The following is a 21,226-nucleotide window of genomic DNA, read 5'->3' as shown; positions in this document are numbered from 1 at the left end:
TCAAACCAGCCAGTAGACTGATGACCAACCAACAAAAGTCTCACTGAACTCTTCTGAACTCTACATGTCATGTGTGGTCTTCCGTCTCTTTACCAGCAACAGGTCCCAGGTTCAAACTAGTCAATTCCCTAAGAGCTCAGAGCGTCGTTGGACGAAAGTGGTTGGGAGACACGGCTTAGAACAAAAAGACACCACGCAGAATGTTAAAGTTTTTCTTCGCGCAGATGCCAAACGAAAAGCGAGCTCGTGCGCGTACGGTGTGTAGAGTCGTGTAAGTACTGCATCCCGACCTAGAGACGGTGACTCACGGAGAAAACAGCTCGCACTGCTGTGTCAAGCGTAATCCCGTAGCGCAGCTGGGGTTAGATAGCGAGCGCCGCTGGAACAACAGCTCTAGCCGGCGAGATCCATCTGCAAGCGGGGCGCGGGCCAAGTCCCCCGCAAACAGTCGTCCCCGCGGACTCCAGATTACGATAGCGCAGCGGAGCCCGGTGCGCGGTTTGCCGTGGGATGAAGGCGGCCACGGCGGGCGAGGTCGCGATAGGCCAGTCTGGGCGGCGCCGGTGGCGTATAAAAGCAGCGGCGTGGCGCCGCGGGGGGGAAGTCGCCGCGTAGCAACGGCGGTGGCGGTCATGGACGTCGTGGAGGCGGTCGAGGGCGACTTCGGCCCCATAGAGCGCGCCACAGGTAGGGCCTGCAGTCCGCTTAATACTACACTACTGGCCACAACAAGAACAAATGCAGATAATAAACGGGTATTCATTGGACAAATATATGACACTAGAACTGACATGTGATCACATTTTCACGCAATTTGGGTGCATAGATCCTGAGAAATCAGTACCCAGAACAACCACCTCCGGCCTCGATACGCCTGCGCATTGACTCAGAGCTTGGATGGCGTGTACAGGTACAGCTGCCCATGCAGCTTCAACACGATGCCACAGTTCATCGAGAGTAGTGACTGCCGTATTGTGACGAGCCAGTTGCTCGGCCACCATTGAACAGGCCTTTTCAATTGGTGAGAGATCCGGAGAATGTGCTGGCCAGGGCAGCAGTCGAACATTTTCTCTATCCAGAAAGACTCGTACAGGACCTGCACCATGTTCGAGTATAATGACTTCCCTGGAGACTAGAAATCTACTCTGTAGGAATCAGCATGGGTTTCCAAAAACACTGTCGTGTGAAACCCAGCTCGCGTTATTCGTCCACGAGACTCAGAGGGCCATAGACACGGGTTCACAGGTGTTTCTTGACTTCCGCAAGGCGTTCGTTACAGTCCCCCACAGTCGTTTAATGAACAAAGTAAGAGCATATGGACTATCAGACCAATTGTGTGATTGGGTTGAAGAGTTCCTAGATAACAGAACGCAGCGTGTCATTCTCAATGGAGAGAAGTCTTCCGAAGTAAGTGTCATTTCAGGTGTGCCGCATGGGACTGTCATAGGACCGTTGCTATTCACAATACACATAAATGACCTTGTGGATGACATCGGAAGTTCACTGAGGCTTTTTGCGGATGATGCTGTGGTGTATCGAGATGTTGTAACAATGGAAAATTGTACTGAAATGCAGGAGGATCTGCAGCGAATTGACGCATGGTGCAGGGAATGGCAACTGAATCTAAATGTACACAATTGTAATGTGCTGCGAATACATAGAAAGAAAGATCCCTTAACATTTAGCTACAAAATAGGTCAGCAACTGGAAGCAGTTAATTCCATAAATTATCTGGGAGTACGCATTAGGAGTGATTTAAAATGGAATGATCACATAAAGTTGATCGTTGGTAAAGCAGGTGCCAGACTGAGATTCATTGGAAGAATCCTAAAGAAATTCAATCCGAAAACAAAGGAAGTAGCTTACAGTACGCTTGTTCGCCCACTGCTTCAATACTGCTCAGCAGTGTGGGATCCGTACCACATGGGGTTGATAGAAGAGAGAGAGCAGATCCAACGGAGAGCAGCGCGCTTCGTTACAGGATCATTTAGTAATCGCAAAAGCGTTGCGGAGATAACAGATAAACTCGAGTGGAAGACTCTGCAGGAGAGACGCTCAGTAGCTCGGTACGGGCTTTTGTTAAAGTTTCGAGAACACACCTTCACCGAAGAGTCAAGGAGTGTATTGCTCCCTCCTACGTATATCTCGCGAAGAGACCGTGAGGATAAAATCAGAGATAATAGAGCCCACAGAGAAGCATACCGACAATCCTCCTTTCCACGAACAATACGAGACTGGAATAGAAGGGAGAACCGATAGAGGTACTCAAGGTACCCTCCGCCACACATCGGCAGGTGGCTTGCGTAGTATGGATGTAGATGTAGATGAAGATGTAGATCCTGCTGATATGTAGGGTTTCGCAGGCATCGAAGGAAGGGTAGAGCCACGGGTCGTAACACATCCGAAATGTAACGTCCAGTGTTCAAAGTGCCGTCAATGCGAACAAGAGTTGACTGAGACATGTAACCGATGGCACCCCATACCATCACGCCGGGTGATACCCCAGTATGGCGTTGACGAATACACGCTTCCAATGTGCGTTCATAGCGATGTCGCCAAACACTGATGCGACCATAATGATGCTGTAAACAGAACCTGGATTCATCCGAAAAAATGACGTTTTTCCATCCGTGCACCCAGGTTCGTCGTCGACTACACCATCGCAGGCGCTCCTGTCTGTGATGCAGCGTCAAGGGTAACCGCAGCCGTGGTCTCCGAGCTGATAGTCCGTGCTGCTGCAAACGTCGTCGAACTGTTCGTGCAGATGGTTGTTGTCTTGCAAACGTCTCCATCTGTTGACTCGGGGATCTAGAGGTGGCTGCACGATCCGTTACAGGTGTGCGGATAAGATGCCTGTCATCTCGACTGCTAGTGATACGAAGCCGTTGGGATCCAGTACGGCACTGCGGAACCTACCGATTCCATATTCTGCTAACAGTCATTGGACCTCGACCAACGCGACCACCAATGTCGGGATACGATGAACCGCAATCGCGATAGGCTACAATCCGACCTTTATCAAAGTCGGAAACGTGATGGTACGCATTTCTCCTCTTTGCACGTGGCACGTTTCACCAGGCAACGCCGGTCAACTGCTGTCTGTGTATGAGAAATGGGTTGGAAACTTTCCTCATGTCAGCACGTTGTAGGTGTCCCCACCGCCGCCAACCTTGTGTGAATGCTCTGAAGAGCTAATCATTTGCATCTTCTTACTGTCGGTTAAATTTCGCGTCTGTAGCGAGTCATCTTCGTGGTGTAGCAATTTTAATGTCCGGTAGTGTACTTGCTATGTAGATTGAAAGGGGAGGTGGCAGGAAGGAAAGTAAAGGAAAGAGACTATTGATATCAGCTGCATCAGGACTTGGTGCGGCATCAGCGAAGGGAGTGAAAATCTGTGCTGTACAGGAATACGAACCCGTGATCACCGGCTTACTAAGCAGCTGCGATGAGAACTGTGCCACCCACAGTTTATCACAATTGCGCAGACTATTTTGGCACGCCTCTCGGCCGACCCACATTCCCAAATGGCGGCACCTATCCACAGTCCCTGCTCCATGATCGCTAGTTACGCTGGAGAGCCAAAGAAACAGGTACACCTGCCTAATATCGTGTAGGGACCCCTTTGAGCACGCAGAAGTGCCGCAACACGACGTGGCATGGTCTCGACTAACGTCTGAAGTAGTGCTGGAGGGAACTGAGACCACGAATCCTCCAGGGATGTCCATAAACCCGTAAGAGTACGACGGGGTGGAGATCTATTCCGAACAGCACGTTGCAAGGAAATGTTCAAAATGTCCTCCGTTAGCGAGGATACGTGCATCCACCCTCCGTCGCACGGAATCCCTGATGCGCTGATGCAGCCCTGGAGAATGGCGTATTGTATCACAGCCGTCCACAATACGAGCACGAAGATTCTCTACATTTGGTACCGGGGTTGCGTAGACGAGAGCTTTCAAACGCCTCCCTAAATGAAAGTCGAGAGGGTTGAGGTCAGGAGAGCGTGGAGGCCACGGAATTGGTCCGCCTCTACCGATCCGTCGGTCACCGAATTTGTTGTTGAGAAACGTACGAACACTTCGACTGAAATGTGCAGGAGCTCCATCGTGCATGAACCACATGTTGTGTCGTACTTGTAAAGACACATGTTCTAGCAGCACAGGTAGAGTATACCGTATGAAATCATGATAACGTGCTCCATTGAGCGTAGGTGGAAGAACATGGGGCCCAATCGAGACATCACCAACAATGCCTGCCCAAACGTTCACAGAAAATCTGTGTTGCTGACGTGATTGCACAATTGCCTGTGGATTCTCGTCAGCCCACACATGTTGATCGTGAAAATTTACAATTTGATCACGTTGGAATGAAGCCTCATCCGTAAGGAGAACATTTGCACTGAAATGAGGATTGACACATTGTCGGATGAACCATTTGCAGAAGTGTACCCGTGGAGGCCAATCAGCTGCTGATAGTGCCTGCACACGCTGTACACGGGACGGAAACAACTGGTTCTCCCGTAGTACTCTCCATACAGTGACGTGGTCAACGTTACCTTGTACAGCAGCAACTTCTCTGACGCTGACATTAGGGTTATCGTCAACTGCTCGAAGAATTGCCTCGCCCATTGCAGGTGTCCTCGTCGTTCTAGGTCTTCCCCAGTCGCAGTCATAGGCTGGAATGTTCCGTGCTCCCTAAGACGCCGATCAATTGCTTCGAACGTCTTCCTGTCGGGACACCTCCGTTCTGGAAATCTGTCTCGATACAAACGTACCGCGCCACGGTTATTGCCCCGTGCCAATCCGTAAATCAAATGGGCATCTGCCAACTCCGCATTTGTAAACATTGCATTGACTGCAAAACCACGTTCGTGACGAACACTAACCTGTTGATGCTACGTACTGATGTGCTCGATGCTAGTACTGTAGAGCAATGAGTCGCATGTCAACACAAGCACCGAAGTCAACATTACCTTCCTTCAATTGGGCCAACTGGCGGTGAATCGAGGAAATACAGTACATACTGACGAAACTAAAATGAGCTCTAACACGGAAATTAAGCGTTTCCGGACACATGTCCACATAACATCTTTTCTTTATTTGTGTGTGAGGAATGTTTCCTGAAAGTTTGGGCGTACCTTTTTGTAACACCCTGTATAGGCGTTGCTGACCGCAGTGCCTTATACTAGCTGTTCACATATCTCTGTATTTGAATACGCGTGGCTATACCAGTTTCTTTGGCGCTTCAGTGTAGATATTCCTGCAGGAGGTCGGACGTGAGTGTTCGTCAGAAAGAGTGCTAACAAGTGAAATTTCCCATCGCACACCGTCAGATTCTGTGGTCAGATGGCCCAGTGGATAGCTAGTCAAAAAACTGAATAGAGATAAAGCATGAAAATAGGAAGAAGATGTACTATGTCAAAAGAAGTAATAGCGGCCCGAATCAATGAAACGGTTCTGTTAATTCAGACCTTAGTCTCCGGGAGCGCTGTACGCATAGGGTCAGAGGAGTCCGAAAGAAAAGAAAAAAAAACCAAAAGTTGTGTTGAGAATAATGTGGTGGTTGTTTTCAGTTTTTAATACCGATTTAATTTTTTCTTTCATTCAGTTCTTATAATAAAATACATTGAACTAGCGAACCAATAAAATTTTAATATGAATTATTCGTTGTGAGAATGAATTAAATTGCGCTCTTACGTTCTTTCATAAAAAAAATTCAATTAAATTTTTTTACGCTTACCTTTTGTATTAAAACAATAATTATTTCGAAAATTGGTGAACATGGAATGAAAAAATGTTAATTTTTAATTTTATATGTAATTTAATATAAAATTGACTTTTTTTGAAATGAAAATGAGTTAGGCCTGAACATTAGATTGTAGTAGGATATTTTAGTACGTTCTAGGTAAGTTTTGTGAGAGAGTGAAAATAGAAACTGCGAATGGTCCAAGCTGAAGATGTAAAACATCGAGCAAATTTGAATAGTGAAGGTGTCGTGGTTGTGTGTTCATTGTTGAGTGGGAGGTCCATGTTCACATCCCACTGAGCCCCATTTTTTTTCACAAAATTATCTGTCCGTCTGGTCGTTTATTTGTTTGTTCTGTGTTTGTGGTCTTGGCAAATATCATACTATACATTGGTTTTAGAATATGAGTCATGTGGTACGAATGTATTACCAGAGTTGCCCCACAGGTTCTGGAAACCAGGGAATATCAGGAAACGAAACACGTCAGGGAAATCAGGGGAATTTGAAAAAAAAAAAAATAAAAACACTGGAAAAATCTCGTTTTTGTCTCACAAGGAGACGGCACGACCGTGGGTTCCGGGATTTTTCCGAAATTTGGTGTGGTGAAAGAGGACCCCTAACACCTCACGTGGTTAAAATATTAGGACGCACTACTCGGAAAATCCCGAGAAAAATCGATCCAAAGTTTCTTAGACGCCTTATGAGTATAAAATATTAGTCCATTGCCAAACCGCTGTCTAACCTACATGGTTAGAGCTCGGACCCTTACGCCAGAGGTCTCGCGTTCGATTCCTCCTCCGGCACTTTTTTTTTCTTCTGTTGCTTGCAAAATGGCAGCGCATTGTTACAGGAGAATCGTGAAATTAATTCCCGGGAAGACTGTATAAAAATTCATTCTATAATTCACCATCAGTTATCGTCACCAATATTCCGAGACATGATTTAAAATGCCCGGTTTGCCTCAAAATTATCAGAAACTCAAAACATTTTCGTAAATGATAATGGGGCATATTTTTGTACAGATTTATTGCAAACTCCCTGTGATTGTAAAACATCCGCTTTTATATGTTGTGCAAGATGTCGCAAAAATTATTGCTTTGCTTGTTTTTACGATAATTACCACTGCGGTTCTTGTTTATAGTTATTATATGTATAAAAATTGAATGTTTCCCAATCGAATTTGTTATTCTCTTTAAAAACCCAATGATTCTCCTTATATACTTTACAATGAAAAATGGAAAACCCACCGCCATGAATTGTGTTGTTGGACAAAAAGAAAATAATTGTTGTTCAATAATGTAACTAATTTGTTAAAGATGATGTAGGTTTGGGAAACTTTCTGAATAATTGATGGAATAACAAAAGAAAATGAAACAGAAGAGAAAAGAGGTGCCAGAGGAGGAATCGAACCCGAGACCTCCGCGCCCTAAACATCCAGGCCAGACGGCGGCTCGTCAATGGGCTAACATTTTATGTTCATGAGGCACCTAAGAAACGTTGGCTCGATCTTTCCCGGGATTTTCCGGGTAGTGCGTCCTGATATTTTAACCACGTGAGGTGTTAGGGGTCCTCTTTCACCACACAAAATTTCGGACAAATCCCCGACTCCACGGTCGTGCCATCTCCTTGTCAGTAGATGAAATGGTTTGTTTACTGAAGCGCTATGCATCGTCACTGGCTGGGTGCAGTAGAGGGCGTGCACCGCTTCCCTACTCTCTCATTCTTACTGCTTCTCCCCTACCAGCCGCGCGGGATTAGCCGAGCGGTCCGAGGCGCTACAGTCATGGACTGTGCGGCTGGTCCCGGCGGAGGTTAGAGTCCACACTCGGGCATGGGTGTATGTGTTTGTTTGTCCTTAGGATAATTTAGGTTAAGTAGTGTGTAAGCTTAGGGACTGATGACCTTAGCAGTTACGTCCCGTAAGATTTGACACACATTTGAACATATTCTCCCCTTCCCGCCACTTCCTTCAGCTTGCAGCCAGTGCTCCCACCACTTGCTCTACATCTACATCCATATTCCGCAAGCCACCTGACGGTGTGTGGCGGAGGGTACCTTATCGGTTTTCGCTTCCATTCCAGTCTCGTATTGCCGGCCGCGGTGGCCGTGCGGTTCTGGCGCTGCAGTCCGGAACCGCGGGACTGCTACGGTCGCAGGTTCTAATCCTGCCTCGGGCATGGGTGTGTGTGATGTCCTTAGGTTAGTTAGGTTTAAGTAGTTCTAGGGGACTTATGACCTAAGATGTTGAGTCCCATAGTGCTCAGAGCCATTTGAACCATTTTTTCAACCGGTCTCGTAGTTCGTGGAAAGAAGGATCGTCGGTATGCCTCTGTGTGGGCTCTAATCTCTCTGATTTTATCCTCACGGTCTCTTCACGAGATATACGTAGGACGGAGCAATACACTGCTTGACTCTTCGGTGAAGGTATGTTTTCAACAAAAGCCCGCACTGAGCTACTGAGCGTCTCTCTTGCAGAGTCTTCCACTGGAGTTTATCTATCATCTCCGTAACGCTTTCGCCGTTACTAAATGATCCTGTAACGAGGCGCGCTGCTCTCCGTTGGATCTTCTCTATCTCTTCTGTCAACCCTATCTGGTACGGATCCCACACCGGTGAGCAGTATTCGAGCAGTGGGCGAACAAGCGTACTGCAACCTACTTCCCTTATTTTCGGATTGCATTTCCTTAGGATTCTTCCAATGAATCTCAGTCTGGCATCTGCTTTACCAACGATCAACTTTATATGACCATTCCATTTTAAATCAGTCCTAATGCCTACTCCCAGATAATTTATAGAATTAACTACTTCCAGTTGCTGACCTGCTATTTTGTAGCTAAATGATAAGGGATCTTTCTTGATCTTTCTTTCTATGTACTCGCAGCACATTACACTTGTCTACATTGAGATTCAATTGCCATTCTCTGCACCATGCGTCAATTCGCTGCAGATCCTCCTGCATTTCAGTAGAATTTTCCATTGTTACAACCTCTCGATATACCACAGCATCATCTGCAAAAAGCCTCAGTGAACTTCCGTTGTCATCCACAAGGTCATTTATGTATATTGTGAATAGCAACGGTCCTACGACACTCCCCTTCCGCACACCTGAAATCACTCTCACTTCGGAAAACTTCTCTCCATTGAGAATGACATGCTGCGTTCTGTTATCTAGGAACTCTTCAGTCCAATCACGCAATTGATCTGATAGTCCATATGCTCTTACTTTGTTCATTAAACGAGTGTGGAGAACTGTATCAAACGCCTTGCGGAAATCAAGAAACTCGGCATCTACCTGGGAACCCGTGTCTATGGCTCTCTGAGTCTCGTGGAAGAATAGCGCGAGCTGGGTTTCACACGACCGTCTTTTTCGAAACCCATACTGATTCCTACAGAGTAGATTTCTAGTCTTGCCGCTAGCCTGGCAGCTACCGATGAGAGACAGGGAGGCATAAGGGGTGGTTTGGTTGGATCTGAGCCTTAGAGACCGTACACTTAGCGGCTGGAGACTGCGTTATGTGTGCACGAGTTGTGTCTGAGTGATTCGGTGAATGCATGTGTGCTCTCGTTTTCTGACAAACGCTATGGTTGAAAATTTGGTTGTCAGAGTGTGATTCTTTTCTGCGTGTCTGTCTGTGGCTCAGCAATCGTTTTTACCGTAAGTTGCTACCTATCCTCATTAGTAATGATTCTCAGAGCATTTGAAACGATTTATCTGTTGCGTGGATTGATCACTGTGGTCTCATTTCATCAACATGCTGTCTGTGGCTCGTGAATAGCTGGCCACAGGAATGGATTTCCACGACGGGCCAAAACCTCGGGTTATTTCTGTGGGCATATGTAGTGGTTGCGGCCTGCCGACCTGAAGCCGTTCGGCTCGCACTAAACTCCAGGTCCTGTCCATCAGATCTATAGTTCAGTTCTTTCATCTTGGCGGCTCGCGCATGCCCTCCCAGACGCGGGACATTGCTGCGTTGCCAGTTGCACACGACGCACGCGCCAATAGAAGCAGCGCCATTGTATAGCATAGTTCGCAAGCTTACGTTTAGGGGGGAGCGCGCAGTTTATGAAGTAAAGCCACCACGGCCGCATTAACCCTTTCGCTGCTACAGAGACGTGCTCTCCCATTCCGCGCTGTGCGCGATTTTGTCACTGCACTGCTCGCCTGTGCAGACACATCGTGTTCCGACTGCTTTGACACTCTTATCAATCGATTTCACGAAAAATATTTGGCCCAAAAATTTGATTTTTACACATCTTCTTGACTGATACCTTCCCACCGATAAATGACTTAATTTTGTTTCGATGTTATTGTGCAGCATTAGATGTAGTAAACCAGTTCACGAAATTTTGAATTGTTTGCAGAGGTAAAAGTCCATAGCGTATACTTTCGGTATGGTCGATTTTAGTTGCCACTAGAAATTTCAAATATTACATTCAAAAGAATAAAATTCATGAAGTAAGACACTTACATATTTTGTTTTGAAATAACGAAAATATTAAGCACCGTACAAGGTTTGAACTCAGAACCTTACACAGCTCGTCATTTGTCAGTCTTCATGGAGGATTTTAAAATATGACGCAAAATACTGACAAACACTGTTGGTATGACTATGAATTACTCACGTTTCGTCGAAGTACAATAGGAAATAAACAATTAACGCTGTTCTTTATTGCGAAAAAGCGGTTAGAGAGAACGATACAAACACCTTTCCTTGCTATCGCCTGAATTAGGAGGCTTATTGCTTGTTTGGTTTAATAGAATATGAAGCAATTGGTATAAAGAATGCTTTTTCCAATCTTTCTACAAAAGAAATTATGCTATCAAGATATTGCTTTTGTTCAATTACTTTATTTATGACTGAACGTTTCTAAAACTGAAGACACTCGTCCATGCTCTGCACTGCAGTCGAGATGTGGCAACGTCGTTCTCTGTTCATTGGCTGACTGTGTTTTGTGACGTCAGATGCGCAGAACGAACCTACACTCGGCCGCCGTCGTAAATGATGCGCACTTTAGTCTCACTAAACTGCCCGCAGACCGGGTCTGTTTGTGTGTTGCGTAATGCTGCAGATTTTCATGGTTTGCCCAAGGATCCGGGACTGTGGTGTTCTTCAGCAGCTCAGAGGTCATTGGTGATGGATTTCAGGAAACGCGACTGTCTCACCTCCAGTACGTTCTACAGTGTGGCGTTTTATAGACATTCTATTTCTTCTAATACATTTTGGTGTTGTAACTCCGACCGGAACGGTGGCGTGGTTGACGTGACGGAAAGCGCGGCAGGACCCTTGGAACGGCCCGGGAACAACACAAACGGGAGATGACAGACACAAACAACTAAGGATCTTACGAACAACAAAAACATAGAAACAACAGTCACAACAAAACCTAATTAATCAACCACGGCGGCCGCGTTGGCCGAGGGGTTCTAGGCGCTTCAGTCCGGAACCGCGTGGCCGCTACGGTCGCAGGTTCGACTCCTGCATCGGGCATGGATGTGTGTGCTGTCCTTAGGTTGGTTAGGTTTAAGTAGTTCTAAGTTCTAGGGGACTGATGACCTCAGACGTTTAGTCCCATAGTGCTCAGAGCCATTTGAACCATTTTAGCCATTCAATCAACCACGTCCACTTGTACACCGAACAAGAACGTAAATACGCTGTCTGAGGCGAGATGTCGAGAGATGCACGCCAAGATTAGACTGACTGGTTGAGCGAGAGATTGTTGTTGTTGTGGTCTTCAGTCCTGAGACTGGTTTGATGCAGCTCTCCATGCTACTCTAACCTGTGCGGCTTCTTCATCTCCCAGTACCTACTGCAACCTACGTTCTTCTAAATCTGTTTAGTGTATTCATCTCTTGGCCTCCCTCTACGATTTTTATCCTCCACGCTGCCCTCCAATCCTAAATTGGTGATCCCTTGATGCCTCGGAACATGTCCTACCAACCGATCCCTTCTTCTAGTCAAGTTGTGCCACAAACTTCTCTTCTCCCCAATCCTATTCAGTACCTCCTCATTAGTTAGGTGATCTACCCATCTAATCTTCTACATTCTTATGTAGCACCACATTTCGAAACCTTCTATTCTCTTCTTGTCCAAACTATTTATCGTCCATCTTTCACTTCCATACATCGCTACACTCCATACAAATGCTTTCAGAAACTACTTCCTGACACTTAAATCTATACTCGATGTTAACAAATTTCTCTTCTTCAGAAACGCTTTCCTTGCCATTGCCAGTTCACATTTTATATCCTCTTTACTTCGACCATCATCAGTTATTTTGCTACCCAAATAGCAAATCTTCTTTACTACTTTAAGCGTCTCATTTCCTAATCTAATTCCCTCAGCATCATCCGACATAATTCGACTACATTCCATTATCCTCGTTTTGCTTTTGTTGATGTTCATCTTATATCCTCCTTTCAAGACACTGTCCATTCCGTTCAACTGCTCTTCCGTCCTTTGGTGTCTCTGACAGAATTACAATGTCATCGGCGAACCTCAAAGTTTTTATTTCTTCACCGCGGATTTTAATACGTACTCCGAATTTTTCTTTTCTTTCTTTCACTGCTTGGTCAACATACAGATTGAATAACACCGGGGAGAGGCTACAACCCTGTCTCACTCCCTTCCCAACCACTGCTTCCCTTTCATGTCCCTCGACTCTTATAACTGCCATATGGTTTCAGTACAAATGGTAAATAGCCTTTCGCTCCCTGTATTTTACCCCTGCCACCTTCAGAATTTGAAACAAACATTGTCAAAAGGTTTCTCCAAGTCTACAAATGCTAGAAATGTAGGTTTGCCTTTGCTTTATGTTTCTTCTAAGATAAGTCGTAGGGTCAGTATTGCCTCACGTGTTCCTATATTTCCACACAATCCAAACTGATCTTCCCCGAGGTCGGCTTCTATCAGTTTTTCCATTCGTCTGTAAAGAATTCGTGTTAGTATTTTGCAGCCGTGACTTATTAAACTGATAGTTCGGTAATTTTCACATCTGTCAACACCTGCTTTCTTTGGGATTCGAATTATTATATTCTTCTTGAAGTGTGAGGGTATATCGCCTGTCTCATACATCTTGCTCACCAGATGGTAGAGTTTTGTCAGGACTGGCTCTCCCAAGGCTGTCAGTGGTTCTAATGGAATGTTGTCTACTCCTGGGGCCTTGTTTCGACTCAGGTCTTTCAGTGTTCTGTCAAACTCCTCACGCAGTATCATATCTCCCATTTCATCTTCATCTACATCCTCTTCCATTTCCATAATATTGTCCTCAAGTACATCGCCCTTGTATAGACCCTCTATGTACTCCTTCCACCTTTCAGCTTTCCCTTCTTTGCTTAGAATTGGGTTTCCATCTGAGCTCTTGATATTCATGCAAGTGGTAGGCGCTTAAATACATGGGCGGGGACGCCGCTATTGGCCTCTGGAACCCCGTGTTCCACTGTGGCGCCCTCACTCTAAATGCGGGCCAGGGGGCGCGCGCCGCCACAGCTTACGGCGTGACGGTGTAGAGGCCTCTAGGGGTCTTCGACGTCCATGCCGTCTGGCGCGGATTCAAACTCCGCGGCGCGCGGTACCAGATTTGGAATTTCAAAAGTAGTTTCTACACCAGAAACTATGGACTGTAAGAAGAAAACTGTGCCACTCGCTGGCGATTTGTGCGCTATGTTCTCATATATTTCTCGAAAGAAAAATCACTCAATACCTGTAAAATAATGGTTATAGCAGAGTGGGAAATAACCGACAATAATGTACATAGTAGAACGAACGTTTTATCGGTGGTCACCTACAATCTTCGTTTACACAATTCTTTCCCGCCTTATGCACTTCTTTCATATGGCCTACTGTTTGCTGATGTTATTTCCGAAATTGGTGAAGGTATTTTAAATCAACAAAAGCAAAAGCGAAACGAAAATAATGGAATGTAGTCGAATTAAGTCGGGTGATGCTGAGGGAAGTAGATTAGGAAATGGTGACACTTAAAGTAGTAAAGGAGTTTTGGTATTTGGGGAGCAAAATAACTGATGATGGTCGAAGTATAGAGGATATAAAGTGTAGACTGGCAATAGCAAGGAAAGCGTTTCTGAAGAAGAGAAATTTGTTAACATCGAGTATAGATTTAAGTGTCAGGAAGTCATTTCTGAAAGTATTTGTATGGAGTGTAGCCATGTATGGAAGTGAAACATGGATGATAAATAGTTTGGACAAGAAGAGGATAGAAGCTTTCGAAATGTGGTGCTACAGAAGAATGCTGAAGATTAGGTGGGTAGATCACATAACTAATGAAGAAGTATTGAATAGGATTGGGGAGAAGAGAAGTTTGTGGCACAACTTCCCTAGAAGAAGGGATCGGTTGGTAGGACATGTGTTGAGGCATCAAGGGATCACCAGTTTAGTATTGGAGGGTAGCGTGGAGGGTAAAAATCGTAGAGGGAGACCAAGAGATGAATACACTAAGCAGATTCAGAAGGATGTAGGTTGCAGTAGGTACTGGGAAGTGAAGAAGCTTGCACAGGATAGAGTAGCATGGAGAGCTGCATCAAAGCAGTCTCAGGACTGAAGACCACAACAACAACAACAACAACATTTTAAATTTGTCTTGTGACTCCAACGAAATGCATATTTTTCTTACCAAATGTGTTTTGTTTTATTGAAATAAAATAACATCAGTGGTCTTAATGAAACACATACGAGGTGCAACAATAAAGTAATGAGACTGATGTGAAAAAAAAGTTGCTTACTGTTTCAGTCAAGTTTGGTGTTGTCTCCTTCAAAGTAGTTCCCTTCTCATTGCACAAAGTTTTTCCAGCGCTTCTGCCGTTGATGGTAACATTTCTGGAACTCATCTTTTGTAAATTCCCCCAACACCCTCGTCACAGCTTTTTGGACGTCTTGTGTTGTTTGAAAATTGTGTCCTTTGACCGCTGTTTTCACTCTTGGAAATAGAAAAATGTCGCACTGAGCGATATCTAGTGAATAAGGTGGCTGTGGTAGTACTGACATTTGTTTTGAGGTTAAAAATTGCTGTACTGACAGATTTGTGGGGACCATTTTCGCACAAATCTTTCTCATATCAAGATCTTCAGTTATTATTACTCAAACCATTTGTCGATTGATGTCGAGTTCTTCTGCAATCATTTTCATGGATAATGATCAATCAGATCATACGAGTTCACGCACCCTGGCCAAGTTGAGTTCCGTTCGTGAGGTTGATGGTCGTCCACTGTGGTCTTCATCATCAACATTTGTTCTGCCTTCACTAAACATTTTAGGCCAACGAAAAACATGAGTTCTTGATATAACCTCCTCTCCAAATGTCTTCTGAAGGTTACGATATGTCGTAGTCGCGTTTTCACCCAGTTTAACACAAAAAGAAATGCCGTACCGTTGCGCAATATTATGCGGTTTCATTTGCGTGACGAGAGACACAAACACGTGTTAACTTACTGCAGCACAACTCACGACTGAGCAGTTGCATTGATGTGCCGCTCGGACTAGAAGCAGCTTATAGACCGAGGTCAAAGATATTGTGTCTACGCAAGTCTGCAGGGTTGCCACTTCTCGCAAAGAAAATCAGTTCATTACTTTATTGTCACACCTCGTATACCATTTAGCTTGATTTCTCGATCTAAGAACAGTTCAATACAAAAGTTGTTGATGTTAATACTTAAGATTTTTGCTCACATCAGGAAACGCCATCTGCTTCCAAGTTCTTCTACACATTTCCTTGTGTTGCACTAATGTTTCTTGTACCATAACTGCAAAGACAGATTGTCAACTTATGTCTTAACTTAACCTTGATCACAAAATTTGTCAGAAAAAAATGATAAAACGTATCTCGAAAGCAGAGAAATATTAGGGAATTTCACTTTAGGAAACTTGTGGCAACCCTGATTACCCTTGCAAGTCGGTTAAAGGCGCTGCAGTCTGGAACCGCAAGACCGCTACGGTCGCAGGTTCGAATCCTGCCTCGGGCATGGATGTTTGTGATGTCCTTAAGTTAGTTAGGTTTAAGTAGTTCTAAGTTCTAGGGGACTAATGACCTCAGCAGTTGAGTCCCATAGTGCTCAGAGCCATTTGAACCATTTTGAACCAACCCTTGCAAGTAATCATGATGAATAGTGAAATCAGGCAGGAAGCTGCATAGTCGTCTCACAGAAATGAAAACAAAAAAAAAAAAAAAAAAAGAAGTATGAAGATAATATCTGTTCTCGAAAGAACAGATACCATTGATGACCATGCAGCTTCTCTAGAATAAGTGATAACTAATTGAAACCCTCAGCTGCCGACAGGTGTTGTTGGTATATACTGGGTGATCAAAAACTCAGTATAAATTTGTAAACTGAGTAAATGACGGAATAATGCAGATAGAGAGGTACAAATTGACACACATGCTTGGAATGACATGGGGTTTTATTAGAACCAAAAAAATACAAACGTTAAAAAAATGTTCGACAGATGGCGCTTCATCTGATCAGAATAGCAATAACTAGCATAACAAAGTGTAAGACAAAGCAAAGATGATGTTCTTTATAGGAAATGCTCAATATGTCCACCATCATTCCTCAACAATAGCTGTAGTCGAGGAATAATGTTGTGAACAGCACTGTAAAGCCTGTCCAGAGTTACGGTGAGGCACTGGCGTCGGATGTTGTCTTTCAGCATCCCTAGAGATGTCGGTCGATCACGATACACTTGCGACTTCAGGTAACCCCAAAGCCAATAATCACACGGACTGAGGTCCGTGGACCTGGGAGGCCAAGCGTGACGCTTTTCATGCGCAGTCACTAACGTTTTGCTGTCCAGCGCCATCTGTCGGACATTTCGTGAACTTTGTTTTTTTTATTTTTTTGTTCTAATAAAACCCCATGTCATTCCAAGCATGTGTGTCAATTTTTACCTCTCTATCTACATTATTCCGTGGTTTATTAAGTTTTCAAATTTATACTGACTTTTTGATCACCCGATATTTAAAGGCTACCCAGCCATTGACCTTCGTCTGTGCGAATGCGCACAGGTTGCCCAAACTCTTACGGGAATCGTCACCTTAGTGTGCGCGAGTAATGAGTGGGTGGGCAAATACCTGTTAGGTACATTACGTATGTAGATTGTGGACAGTTGGGAATGTGGGTCTCACGGGAAGCGTCAAGGGATAAGTCCCTGCAGTCGCCCTATTCATCTGTATCATCGGTGCCTCAGATCGATGGAGCGTCTGCCATGTAAGCAGGAGATCCCGGGTTAGAGTCCCGGTCGGTGCACACATTTGCGGCTGTCCCCATCGAGGTATATCAACACCTGGTGGCAGCTGAGGGTTTCAATTAATTATCATTTAAAAAATAAACACGTGTGAACTATGTTACAGCAAAGGAATGCAAGCGCCAAAACGTGGAAAACAGGTCGCGTGAATCATAACATGTGGTATTTGTGTAGAACAAGGATGTAAGGAGGTCTGGATGTCCCTTCCTTACACCTCGATGTAATGGACGTTATTCCACGCTACAGACATAAGTCTGAATTCCTCGGCGGCAGCTCCAAGAACTCCGCCTATGGCGCCCCGTTGATAGTCAGCAACTAGAGCTACGGGCTGGTCACCGCGGTGGCTGCCTGCCCCTTCTTGGGCGTCTTCTTCCGCCTTTCAGATCTCCAGCGCCTCCCAGGTAACCAGTCAGCTCTCCGTCGATGTATACTGTGTTGGCTGTTAACCCTGTCGCTGTCTACATTCCGTGCTGAGGGCACCTCTCTTTACGACTGTACTGTTCACCAAATGCTGGTGCTTGTGCTAACAAGGGAAAACCCTCAGGGTGTTAAGATGGCACAGTGGATAGCCTGTAAAAAAAGAAAAAAAGTCAACTCGGATCAAACATGAAAACAGGACGAAGTTGTACTGGACTATAAAAAGAGATGCAAAATAGAATTAATGAAAGTGAAAGTTCTCTTTAAACAAATAAAAATTCACACACGAAAAATTTTTGGATCACCTCCGTTCTCAGAACTCCTGAAGATAGACGTTGACTGTGGATACTGTATCGCAGACACAGTCCCTTTGGCTGCAACGATGTCACTACCCCGCCCAAAGATGTAAACAACCGTGCATGAGCAGCGCCTGTCAGACGGAGGGGGTCCGACAGCCGATCAGATCCAGTCATTCCACCAGGAAGGAGGTACACGGCTCGTGTTGTCTGCAGTTCAACCACGCCTAGACGGCCAATACCGCGGTTCGATCGCGTCCGCATTGTTACTTTGTGCCAGGAAGGCCTCTCAGCAAGGGAAGTGTCCAGGCGTCTCGGAGTGAACCACAGCGATGTTGTCAGGACACGGAGGAGATACGGAGAGACAGGAACTGTAGCCCAAGGGCTACTACTGCAGTGGGTAAATGGAAATGTCGTGTGGCTAGGGCCTCCCGTCGGGTAGACCGTTCGCCTGGTGCAGGTCTTTCGATTTGACGCCACTTCGGCGACCTGCGTGTCGATGGGGATGAAATGATGATGATTAGGACAACACAACATCCAGTCCCTGAGCGGAGAAAATTTCCGACCCAGCCGGGAATCGAACCCGGGCCCTTAGGATTGACAGTCTGTCACGCTGACCACTCAGCTACCGGGGCGGACGACTGCAGTGGGTGACCTCTACCTACGCATTATGGCTCGGACGAGCCTTGACAGCGACGCCGCCGTGTCGAATAATGCTTTCCGTGCAGCCACAGGACGTCGTCTTACGACTCAAACTGTGGGCAATAGGCTGCATGATGCGTAACTCCACTCCCGACGTCCATCTTTGCAACGAGGACACCGTGCAGAGCGGTACAGATGGGCCCAGCAACATGCCGAATGGACCGCTCAGGATTGGCATCACGTTCTCTTCACCGATGAGTGTCGCATATGCCTTCAACCAGATAATCTTCGGAGACGTGTTTGGAGGCAACCCGGTCAGACCGAACGCCACAGACACACTGTCCAGCGAGTGCAGCAAGGTGGAGGTTCCCTGCTGTTTAGGGGTGGCATTATGTGGGGCCGACGTACGTTGGTGGTGATCACGGAAGATGCCGTAATACCTGTACGATACGTGAATGCCATCCTCCGACCGTTACTGTAACGATGTCGGCGAGGCATTACTCTTAGAGGACGACAATTCGCTCCCCCATCGTGCACATCTTGTGAGTGACTTCCTTCAGGATAACGACATAGCTCGACTAGAGCGGCCAGCATGTTCTGCAGACATGAACCCTATCGAATGGACGTGCCCTACCAACCACTCTGAGGGATCTACGCCGGATCGCCGTTGAGGAGTGGGTCAATCCGGACCAACAGTGTCTTGATGAACTTGTGGATAGTATGCCACGACGAATACAGGCATGCATCACTGCAAGAGGACGTGCTACTGGGTATTAGAGGTACCGGTGTGTACAGTAATCTGGACCACCACCTCCGAAGGTCTCGCTGTATGGTGGCACAACATGCGATGTGTGGTTTTCATGAGCAATAAAAAGTACGGAGATGATGTTTATGTTGATTTCTGTTCCAATTTTCTGTACAGGTTTCGGGATTCTCTGAACCGAGGTGATGGAAAACTTGTTTTGATGTGTGGATGTGTAAGAGTGAAAGTTCTCTTTAAAATAATTAAAAATATGAGTAGACTCTAAGCTGTAATAATAAATGAACTGTCGCAATGAAACTTGTACTGTCCTAATGTGAAAGCAAAACTGCATTTTAATAATAATTTGCTGTCGTAAGGAAAAGGGAAGTCTTTCGTACTGTAAAAGTTAGCAGTCTGACTACAAGAATTTTGAACAGTATAAACAGCCTGAATAATGAACTTTGTCATGAAGCCTACAGTAATTGCTTTTGCAAAGTTGATCACAAAAAATGTCTCTGAATTACATAAATTTACCTGATTGAATAAAAAAAAATCCAAATATTTTGTCCTTACCTCTATTCTGTGCAAATTTGGATAATGCGTTGCAGTCTGCTGTCTTTCGCGCCACTATGCTAAAGCTGCAAATTACTGTATCTACACAGAGATGCTCGAGAGTTGCAATGAATTATCTGTTAATTGTAAATCGAACTAATTTTCCGAACACATTTGGTTCCATTTGAAATGGCTCTGAGCACTATGGGACTTAACTTAAGAGGTCATCAGTCGCCTAGAACTTAGAACTACTTAAACCTAACTAACCTAAGGACATCACAGACATCCATCCCCGAGGCAGGATTCGAGCCTGCGACCGTAGCAGTCCCGCGGTTCCAGACTGAAGCGCCAAGAAGCGCTCGGCCACAGCGTCCGACTATGGTTCCATATTCCATTAAGAATTGTAAGGGAAATGGTGGTAAAAAACAAATATGCGCATAAATGAAGTTTTTTTGTATACTGCGAAAAATGCTCAAGGCTGATTTTAAATTTAATGAACGTCTTAACATGCAAACAATACATTTTCCTATCTCTCAAATCTAGCAACCCTCAGTACAATAACCAAGTTAGTCCGATGGCGCAGCAATAGTGGAAAAAAAACTAACACCATTATAATATTTACCTCTAACATTCCATTAGACTTCGTCCTTCAGAAATGCTTCCCTTACAAACTTGATATAATTATGTTGATTGAATAAACTGATAAATTAAGACTTTATTTAGAAAGTGTGTCATACTGACACCACATTTTCCTTCCTAGCGTCTTCTGTTCCAAAAGTTACCTAAATTTAGTATTAGATTCGAAGGAAGCCTTTTTGGCAGTTAAGCGTCAGACGTGTTGTATTCTCTTTGGGCGCTTTTATGTCGTCTCGTTGTCTCTGTAGAGATGTACCATGGGAAGCAAGGAGAGGATGTTGGTTGGTGGGCGCTATCCTCGTTCTATAACACGGACTGCACGCAATTAACTGGGTTCTTTACTCATAAAGAAAGAGCTACTTAATTTAAGTTTCCATGTGCTGTTGTACAAGCCCTCTTCTGTTTAGTCCACGCAGCCTCAATGCTGTTGAAGTACAAGTCCGCTATGTTCAGGGGCCACCCGCATTGCCACCCGCCATTCAGCCAGCCCTGTATTAATTCGTTTCTTTCGTCGGTCAAAAATGGTTCAAATGGCTCTGAGCACTACGGGACTTAACTTCTGAGGTCATCAGTCCCCTAGAACTTAGAACTACTTAAACCTAACTAACCTAAGGACATCACACACATCCATACCCGAGGCAGGACTCGAACCTGCGACCGTAGCAGCCCCGCCGTTCCGGACTGCAGTTTTAGAACCGCACGGCCACTGAATCGAGTTGTAGAGTAGCTGTACTTCCCTATGTAGCACGCGTCATCGTATTTTATACGTTTCTGTCTGGTACATAGATAGATAGCTAACACACACCTACGAGAAAAGTCGCGGCCATTCTAGTGATCTCGATACGCTATTCCGTCTGGCATTTGTTCGAGAAAAGTGGCGAATATTGTACTGTTTTCTTGTACAGACAACTTTCGATACGTAGCGTTATAAATACGGACTATTCGCC

The 21,226-nt window shown here is 45.2% G+C and overlaps 1 protein-coding gene across 1 annotated transcript in view; it reads left to right on the top strand.

Moving 5' to 3' along the window:
• Nucleotides 1-620: 620 nt before the first annotated feature.
• The window catches only part of LOC126427310 (putative sodium-dependent multivitamin transporter), a 143,641-nt gene continuing 123,035 nt past the window's right edge, over nucleotides 621-21,226 (top strand). The window contains exon 1 of the mRNA XM_050089614.1: nucleotides 621-687. Within this exon, the coding sequence (XP_049945571.1) occupies nucleotides 633-687 (55 nt within the window). The 5' untranslated portion in view covers nucleotides 621-632. The remainder of the gene's footprint in view (nucleotides 688-21,226) is intronic.

The sequence above is a fragment of the Schistocerca serialis genome, chromosome 11 (genome assembly GCF_023864345.2).
Source record: "Schistocerca serialis cubense isolate TAMUIC-IGC-003099 chromosome 11, iqSchSeri2.2, whole genome shotgun sequence".
Taxonomy (NCBI): Eukaryota; Metazoa; Arthropoda; class Insecta; order Orthoptera; family Acrididae; genus Schistocerca; species Schistocerca serialis.
The sequence above is the reverse complement of the archived record's forward strand: the minus strand, read 5'-3'. Positions and strand labels throughout refer to the sequence as shown.